The following is a 10,270-nucleotide window of genomic DNA, read 5'->3' as shown; positions in this document are numbered from 1 at the left end:
GAGAGAGAGAGAAAGAAAGAAAAAGAAAGACGTTCTGAGGAGCTCTGCAGTGCTGCAGGCCAAGCTATTCTGGGATATGCAGGAAGGTTGAAACAGAATCGTAGATAACACATACACACACACACACACACACACACTGCCCTTCCCCTTTAGATAGATTGCTACCGATTTAAACAAAGACACAATTGTTATGTCACAGGAGCACAGGACACCTAAGCGGTCATTTAAGGCTCCTCAAACCAACAATTAGCCAAAACACAATGTGTGCACACACGCCTCTGTTATCTAGGTATTTGCTCCTATTTCCTCATGATCCTTCTTTCTGTCTCACACTCCATTATTATCTGCCCAGTCACACACACACACACGCTGCCCTTCCCCTTTAGATAGATAGATTGCTACCCCTTTTAACAAAGACACACACACACACACACAGCGAAGAAAACTCTGCACCTATCGAGGTGGGTGGCCCAAGCCAAGGACACCCATCGTGGAGGCAAAAAAAAAGGAAACCAAAACACTCCTAAGGCTAGGTGAGGTGTGTGACAAAGGCAGGCTGCTGTTTTCCCAGCATGCAGCGCGGCGATGAATGAGTCACTACTGCTCGGAGTTCAGCGCGTCTCCGACAGGCGTCCCTGAGCTCTTCAGAGAAGCCCCGCTCGCTGTCAGAGCCGCTGCTGAACACGGACCGGAGGATGTGATGGCGAAACAAGAGACGAGACAAACACACAGAGCAACCAAAAGACACACAGTGTGTGCGTGTGTGTGTGAGAAACACACGCAGACAGTTGTGCACACTCACACAGTTAAACACACACGGACACAGCACAGAACACCTGAGGAGAGAGGCATGCACTGCTCTTTGTGGAGGACACGGAGAGGAGAGGAGAGGGGAGGGGAGGGGAGGGGAGGGGAGGGGAGGGGAGAGGAGAGGAGAGGAGAGGAGAGGAGAGGGGAGAGGACACGGAGGGGAGGGGAGGGGAGGGGAGAGGAGAGGACACGGAGGGGAGGGGAGGGGAGGGGAGAGGAGAGGACACGGAGGGGAGAGGAGAGGAGAGAGGGGAGGGGAGGAATGCTGTCTGATGGACACCGTCTTTACAACACTGCCCGCAGCTTAGCTGAGTCAGACTGTAAGGCAAAAGCTTAACCCACGTTCACAACACACACACACACACACAGGAAATGTGTGTGGTCCCTTCCCTAAGTGAACATGGGACATATCCTGCCGAGCTTCTGCCATCTTGATCCCATAATCCAACAGCGCTTGCGCAAAATTAAAGAGATTTGCAAAACTGCTTAAGTGCCGCGCGACACTGCACACTCTCTTTCTGTTTAGCAGGAGTGAAACACACACACACACACACACAGTAGACACATACACACTCTGACACACACACACACACACAAGCTCTCATGTGCCTTGGTATAGAGGGAGGTAGTGGTGTCAGACAAGGCAGACATTAGTCCAGCCAGCCAGGTGAAGAGTGCGGTATGGCGGATGAAGTATATTCGTCTTCCCAGGGAAGAAGGGCCGGTTACATAACACTGCACTATAAATACACATGGCACCACTATCTTGTTTACAATGCAGCACACACACATACACTCAAAGACACACAGACACACACACACACACACATACATACATGCATACATACACACACACACACCCATGCACACCCCAGGGCTTCGTTTGAACGCTCAACACACCCTCGTCCCCAACCCTGTCTAAGCCGGTTTACATCAGCCTGAATGTATGGGGAAGAGACAGATAAGATAATAAAGGCAAGCAGTCTTGGACTATCCCCCCCCCCCCCCAGCAGATGACCTTCAGAAGGACTGGGTGGTGTAAGAGTGCGCTCGGCTGCACTGAACGTACTGTGTAATTGCTTCTAAAGTGTAGTCGATGCGTCAGCATTGACTGGGCATTAAAGGTGTATGTAGGTGTATGGGCTTTATTTGTGTTTTCCTGACGGTCGGTTTCCAGCTTTCAAAGAGGAAGAGCCGAGACGAGAGAATCCGATTTTGCCCCCACAGCGGGTGTCCTTGGCTTGGGCCACACACCTCAATAGGTGATGGAGTTTTTGCTCTGTGTGGGTGTGCGGGTGTAAGCATGTGTGCTTGAGTGTGTGTGAGTGTGTGTGTAAGAAGCTGAATGTTCTTGTCATGGTCCCTGCTTCAGCGGGACACGGCCCCCTCAGCTACTGGGGAAAAACAGCAGTGTAGCATTACAGCAGGTAACAATAGACCAGGCAAGTTGAGTGGTGTGCTCACGTCACAACTTGAGCTCCACACACACACACACACACACACACACACACACACACACACACACACACACACACACACACACAACCCCCTGAGCCAGCTGGGTGGCCAAGACCAGGAGTCAGCTGAGGTCCCAGTAGCTGTGTTTACCTTGCTGTCGACTGCAGCCAAGACCAGAGCAACTCTGGCACACCCCAAACACACACTTGGTTTCCACATGGTCTGATTTGCAAAGTCATGATTAAATTCAGCTTGGCAGAAGGTTGCAACAGACAGAGTATAGACCCAATAGTGACAAACTCAAGACAAGAGGTCATGACAAGACATGCAATTGCCATGAGAAATAAGAAATTCATTTGAGCATATGTTTCTGAAACCCCTAGCATAATTAAAGAGAAACTATGCAGTATTGGCAATTTTTTTGCTGTTTTCTCGGTTTTTGATTCTTTTCGCTGGCTCTGTCATGATGAATGTCTGAGAAACTCCATCACTACCTTGTTCTAGCCGGTGCCTGGCGTGTATGTGTATTTAATTAAATGCAGTAAAGCAATTTATTTCACTCGTTATACTTCCTGACACTGAGGCCGTCGGCCCGCCGGCCCACAGTTGCAAGTGTGTTTTTTCCCGCTCACAGGCACTAGGGGGAAGAGAGACGGCCACCATTCAACCCGAAAAGTCATATAACCATTCCAATGACTCCGAAGATGTTAAGTTAAGGTAAATTAAGCTAAAAAAAACCCTGCATATTAAGATAAAAAAAAAAACTGCATAGTTCACCAACTGCATAGTTCACTAACAGACTGAATAAGCTGGAGAAAGTCTGATATTGATGTTTCTACGTTCTGTGCTTTGGCAACATTGTGTCATTTACATTTTCCATGCCAATAAAGTGTTGAATTGAATTGTGAATTGAATTGAACTGAAAGGTAATGAGCCAATGAGAAGACTTCAGAGAGGCTTAGATGGGAAATGCACAGTCGGATGCCTTTGATAAAAGGCAGTAAAAGCAAACATAAGAGGTGAAATAGTTCAGAGGTAACAGATCAACAGGCACCTCCTAAGGCAGAGTGGAGCAGACTAATAGCTTGCTGTTCCTTCAGTTAGTTCGCTCATATTTCTGGGTGCATCCTGATAGCAACTGTTCACACTTCTGTAAATGCTCAAAAATGCATTCAATACATTTGACAGTTTGAAGAATGAAGGTGCATCTTTTCGAACCTAAAAATAAAGCCCACATTACTTCCATAGAACAAGCATAAGCACTGCTCTATCTGGAGGCTGGAATCAGGGGATCAGTTATGTGGCGTATGAAAACAGGATCAGTTGAAATGTAATGAGGTGAGCTGCCCTGAGCAGATAATGGACGGGCCCATGGTCCTCGCCAAGACACCAGTGCACAGTCTCTTCCCAGCAGAGGAAGCGAGAGGACAACCTGGTGAAGGAGTAATTATGGGTGATCTGAGCAGCCGGGAGAAAGGTTAGACCTATAGAGACAGCTCTCCCATTCACTCTCTCTCTCTCTCGGTCTCTGTCTGTCTCTCTCTCTGTCCTTCTCTGTCCTTCACTCTCCCTCTCTCTCATGTCTCTCTCTCTCTCTCTCTCTCTCTTTACGAGACACTCATACATAATCAGCCCTAGAAATGTCTAACAGGTGCTGAGAGTGCTGGCTGCCCTTTACAGAACCTCACCCACGCAGTGTCTGCTCAGTGCCTTCAGGAACCTACAAGACATCCGTTTAACCTTGTAAACTCTCACCTACATGGAGGCAGACCACCACTGGAGACTGCATCTAGCCTAGTTTCTATGTACAAAAAACCCTGATGTGACCCGACCCACCATGCGTGTTTAGCAATAGCATAGCAGGAGCCCAGCTAATGCATGCGTAGTAACACATCATCATCCTGATCCAGGAAGCACCAACCACACCTTACCCCACCCCAAAAACCACCCCCTACCACCCTCCACTGAACCCACTACCACCTTCTACTCGGGGGGTGGGTGGGGTGTCTGCCCACCCAGCAGCAGGAGGTCTTCCTTTCGCTGGATGGAGTAGGCAGCCTGTGTGTGTGTGTGTGTGTGTGTGTGTGTGTGTGTGTGTGTGTGTGTGTGTGTGTGTGTGTGTGTGTGTGTGTGTGTGTGTGTGTGTGTGTGTGTGTGGCTAGCTAGCAGATGGAGCCCAGGCCAGCTCCTGATGAATAAATCACTCGCGGCCCATCCATTATTCACACGCCAGGGGCCCCCCAAGCCTGATGGACGGTTGGGGAGGAGAGACGTACACGCACGTTCCTCTTCACTCTGGATGGCCACATGGCCAGGCCATGCATCCAGCCATAGCAAAGCCACACTCGGACAGAATATGATATACAAACAGAGAGAGAGAGTGAGAGAGAAACCGAGAGAGGAGAGAGAGAGAGAGAGTGAGAGAAAGTGAAAGAGACAGAGACAGAGAGTTAAAGGCCAACTCTTCATTTAATAAAACGATTAGCCTCAACCAGAGAGCAGGGAATAATGAGACTTGGAGGAAGGAAAGCATGGTGACACTCGAGCAGGGTAAATATTATGGAGTGAAAATGCCCATTTCTGCTTGTGCTGTTTTGAAGTACAAGGAACCCCCTACCTGGCACAGTGATGGAGTAGTATTTCCTGGACAACAGGACAAGTACATACATAAAGAATATGCCTATGCTACTAAAACACAGAATCCAGAGCTGCTGGGCTTGAATAAGGATGACACAGCCATCACCATAAGAGCTCAGCAAATAGAGTCTGTAAAGAACCGGATCACGAGCAGTGAATGCTGCAAGGACAGGAGGAGATGGGACTTCTCTGAGCTGGAGGACGGATGACTGCGCAGCTCGTTTAAAAAGAAATAAATAAATCAAATCTTCACATCTATCACATAAGTGGAGAAGACATTTAGATGGTAAGGCAAAGCGCTGTTCTGACGCCATGGGCCATCTGCAGCTGCTGCTGTTGTTTCTGGTGGTGGCTTGCCTTATGGTACTGCAGTCAACTGCATTCCCACATGTCACACTCTGCATATCACTGTGTCAAAAGAATGCAATGTCTGCCTAACAGAGTTCAGTTACATGGCGCAGACACATACAGACACTCTCTCCCAGTGTGTGTCAGTGTGTGTCTGTGTGTGTGTGTGTGTGTGTGTGAGTGTGTGAGAGAGAGAGAGAGAGAGAGAGAGAGAGAGAATGTGAAAACCTTTCCAAAATGACGAAACAAACACATTCCATGACACAATAGAGACACTCCTTTGCTGAGTCATGTGTGCATGTGCCCCTCCCAAACCCCTCAAGCAACAGCACAGATGCCTCACAACACAAGTGCAGGAGGTGGACATTCTCTACTTGTTCAGCTCATTTCAGAGAGGGCATCCCACTCATCCAGCCAGTAGTTCAATGGACTATACGTGACTAGAGCTGTCATCTCTTACTGTGGTCATTAAAGGCTCAGTCCTTGACTCTGGTGAGAAGTTGTTGACATTTGAGCTCACCAACCAATAAAGTGATTTTCCTAGTACCTTCGATGTTCCCGAAGCCGCAGCTGGGATTGGCCAACGCTTGGTCCGAGCAACTATGTCTTGCAACTACTGTATGTTTTGCCCCTTACAGCACCAGGAATGTGTATGAATAACAGTTTGTTTTGGAGCTTCACACACTGAACAGACTGCTATAGAGGACTGTGCGGAGCAATGACCTGATTTTGACCAAAAAAAAAAGAAGTGTATTGGATTAGAATTGTGGATTCCACACGACTCCTCCGTTTTTCACTTCTAAGATCCAGCTATATAAATATCCCCACTCACTCATAAATCCAGTAGGACTCGGTCCTGACCTGAGAAGGGGTTCATCTGAACTACACAGGGCCCTGCGCTCCCTCCATTTGAGGAGTCTGGAGGACTGCCTGAGAGAGTCTGTTATGCTATCTTCCCTCATCATCTCATTCCTCTCCCTCCTGCTCCACTCACTGCTGTGTGACTCAGCATAGACTTCATTGTGATAAAGACAGGGATGGAAGGAGAAAGAGAACAATAGAGTGACAGAGATAAAACATAACCGTATGTGTAAGTGTGTGTGTATGAAAGAGAGAGAGAGAGAGAGAGAGAGAGAGAGAGAGAGAGAGAGAGAGAGAGAGAGAGAGAGAGAGAGAGAGAGAGAGAGGCAGACAGACAGACAGAGAGTGGGGGAGAGAGAGAAAGACAGAGAGCAGGGTGAGTTACTGAAGTCTGCCTCATTACCGGTCACCCTGTCGCATGGATGATTCAGCGTCAGACAGCACCACCAAAACAACAACAAAAAAAATAACAGCTGTAGCAAACAAAGATAATCTTAGCATCATCAAGTATCTGTAGAAATCCTTGTATTATTAGTATTAACACAAGTATTTGTGGGAAAGGTCGGTGCTTTGTAACAGTTATTCATTACTTGTCCTTCAAAGGCCCTTTTTTCCATGTCATTCTATTGACTAGAGAAGGCACCACATAATGCGTTGCCTACAGAAGCCATTGAGCTGAAACTATGAAAGGACGCTGTGCCATTCATCACAAACATGACTCAAACTCCACCTCGCTCCCTACCGAAAACCAACACCTTCAGGCATCACAGAGAGAAGGTAAACGCAAGACACTGCTGACAACCAAGGTCAGCCATGGCACTAAGAAGACTCGTTTTAGCATGAAAATAATGGGCATCTGTTAATTAATCCATAAACAAGTCAGCCACAGCATGGCTCCTCGACTATGACTAACCACTTCCAGGATATAGTGGGCATGAGCTGAAAAATGAGCCATCATCTGATCTCCGAGCGCCTGCTTTAGTTGGCTGTTTTTACAACTAAAACTACGGGGGGTGGGGGGGGGGATTCCAGCCCGAAATGATCTTCATTATAACCCTCTAGCCTCCATCAGCGAATGACACACCATTCACACCATAAGTCGAAGAGCGTCTAAAAGCTCTAAAGCTCCTGGACCTCTGCTGCACATAAGAGGCCTTATACCAAAAGCTTGACAGATACAGGGAGGTGGAGCTGTCTAATCTGGATTGCATGGCGATGACTTCAGAAATGGGACCAAGATGAGATTCACTGCCTTGAGCGTACCACACAAGTCAGACCACTGAATCTGACCCCAACCCCCAACCCCCCCCCCCCCCCCCCCCACCCCCACCCACCAACAGAAAACAATCTGAGAGGTGTGGTTGGTATGCACCTATATCCTATGACATTCACATAAAAGCCTGAAGGTCTGTAGGCCAAAGAACACTCAGTCTGCATGTAAAGATGAATAGCAGTCTCCCGGGCCGTGCATGAGAATGACTGGAGCCCTGTGGACAGGCCCTGACTAGATGACAGAGTCGAGTACTTCAAATATCTCCCATTATGGGGTTTCCCCTCAAAGAGTCAAACTTGGGGCATCATTGACAGACAACCCAAATGCCTAAAGACATGACACAAACCATTGCTTTCTTACAGTACTAACCCCAACCATTCACAGTCCAGTAATGAGTCTGACACGGGGAACTTGATATGCTTCCTAAAGGCCATGAGGATGTTTTGCATTGTGCACCTGTCTTACAATTTACTTTATCACAAATCATTGCTTGGGCTGGGAACTGTATGCACCGTAACTCCAAGCATTTTCCAAGAAAAGTAGCCTAACTTACACAAAGATATCATTGCATGGTTCCTTTTTAAACGCATTGTGTTTTAGTTAGCCACAGTAACATTGGATTGAGTGACAGGTAATGGCGGAAGGTCCAAAGATAATCAGCTCTCCAGTATACAATCCCCTTACTGTCAGTGTGCGCAACGTGCACATGTTATGGTCGGGCATTAGGCTGTCTCTTACCCTCGGCAACTGTCTCCTCCACGGTCACCTGGTAGCGTCCTATGGTGAAAACCCGTCCAATGTAGCTACCACCACTGCTGGATCCAGTGCCACCCCCACCTGCGCCCGATCCTGGCCCGGAGCTGACCAATTCCCTCCGTGAATCAAAAAACTTCTTCATTTTCCCAGTTGAGATGCTGTAAACTTGGAGTCGATTATGTAATAAGGATGATGGGCTGTAAAGCTACTGTTGCCAGTTCCTGAGGTGCAAAGAAAGAACCGACAGCGCACGAGCTGCTTTAAGAGATATGAAGAGCTAATCACACATTGTCTATTTTTGTATTGCACGTTGATGTCAAAAAAGCCAGCTATCAGCAATGCAGTTTCAGAATTTGACAGCAAAATAGCACTGCTGTTTCAGGCAAATGTTCGATTTTTCGAATTCGACAGTGTAGCCTTCTATATTCGCATTCGCCTTTGATACTTTGAACACGATACAAAAAATACAAATCCAGCAGTCGTTTGTGCAATTACATTAAATCCATTTATCAGCAAAAACACCACAACAGCAGTCAATAATCAGCTGAGTCGTCCTCGTAGCTTCTCCGTTATGCCACAGTAAACTGAACCTTACTCAAAACACATAAATGTTTCTTCAGTGAAACATTACTGAATACACTTCTAAAATACTGGTTAGTTAGATGACCAAGGTGAAAATCCAATTCCAATTAACGTAGCTTGCTATATAACGTAGCTAACCAGCCCTCGCTTGGCATCTGGTCAGCTAGCAAGCCCGCTGCTTGTTGGAGTGTTGCTTTTAACAAGAACACGCGTAATCCATGTAGACTGTCACCCATGACATTTCCTCATCCTTCCAGTAAATCGGATCCTGAACAGGGACTTCCAGGATCTTCAACTCTGCCCGTTTCGTTTCGCCGACAGTGTTTGAATGCAATAGTCGTGTCCGTTGTCTTTCCAATTCATTGGCTTCCCTGCTTTCCCCAGAACAGCACAGCTGGGTTATGATATGATCCTCGACACCAGGAAATGCAACAAAGTAGCCCACACACGAGATGTACAAGGATGTGCAAGATGAATCACTTAATTCTCCTTACGATGGAGGACGGCTGGAGGGACCACAGGAGGGACACTGTAACTAGCTAGTTAGCCAAGGAGCTAATAAAAATAAATAGCTACTCTAATCTGAATTACGTCATTCCAATGACGAAACGCTATGATTCTAGTTCCGGTAGACGTAGAACTACAAATACCAGTGCCCAACAGGTGAAAACGTACCTGATACTGAATTAGCCTACTACAGAAATATAAAATTGCCGATAATTAAATATATAGGACTACAATCTACACAAGCACATGAAACTTATGTAAGTTACAACACAAATATTAAACCATCGAGGTAAGCTATGACATTACTTTGCATATTGTGTCAACCAAGCTTTTAGAAGAACACTTTCAGAATCCGACCATTGAAAATGTGTGTTTTTTGCTTACCATCTAAACACATGTTCGTGGCCTATCAAGGACGTTGTAAATGGTCAACAAATAAACAAATAAACCCATGTCAGACCTATGACTTTCTCCACTAGGTGACGCTGTTTCACTGCGAATGAGCAGTGCATTTTCTTGCCATATTCAATATTTTGATAACAACGCCTGTTTACTCAGTTCAAATATACAAACTGACAATATTTAAATCTAAATACTTAATGACAATGGAATTGGAAGAGCCACCGACAAACTAGCCTATTAAAATGTTTAGATATTGGCCTATACCAGATATTGGACCAACATGTTGGATGCAGGGAATTGTGAAGAACTTGGCCAATAAGGATAGGCTAAATGAGCATCATTATTTTGTCAATATAGCAAATACTTCTTGTAATACAACAATAATATCATATGTATACACTGCACTTTGCTCTGTATGGATGTTTCAGCGTGTGCATGTGTGGTTATTTGTCTTGGCCACCCACAACAGAAGCAATGTAGGCCTAAGCATGGTACAAGAGTGACTAGGCTATTACAGTGATAAATTGACAGACATCTAAACTATAATGACAGGACAAATATAGTGCCATTTGCTAAATCTATGTAGGCTGTTGAGTAGGCTATATGCTGATATATTAACCTCACTACTTCAATTGC

General features: G+C 46.3%; 1 protein-coding gene across 1 annotated transcript in view; it reads right to left on the bottom strand.

Moving 5' to 3' along the window:
* The window catches only part of LOC121715656 (AP2-associated protein kinase 1-like), a 45,512-nt gene extending 36,182 nt beyond the window's left edge, over positions 1 to 9,330 (bottom strand). The window contains exons 1-2 of the mRNA XM_042101533.1: positions 8,126 to 9,330; positions 2,419 to 2,429 (exon numbers count right to left, since the gene is read on the bottom strand). Of these exons, the coding sequence (XP_041957467.1) occupies positions 2,419 to 2,429; positions 8,126 to 8,285 (171 nt within the window). The 5' untranslated portion in view covers positions 8,286 to 9,330. The remainder of the gene's footprint in view (positions 1 to 2,418; positions 2,430 to 8,125) is intronic.
* Positions 9,331 to 10,270: the final 940 nt, after the last annotated feature.

Source organism: Alosa sapidissima, chromosome 8 (assembly GCF_018492685.1).
Source record: "Alosa sapidissima isolate fAloSap1 chromosome 8, fAloSap1.pri, whole genome shotgun sequence".
Taxonomy (NCBI): Eukaryota; Metazoa; Chordata; class Actinopteri; order Clupeiformes; family Clupeidae; genus Alosa; species Alosa sapidissima.
Note: the sequence above shows the minus strand (reverse complement) of the source record. Positions and strands in the feature narration are given on the sequence as shown.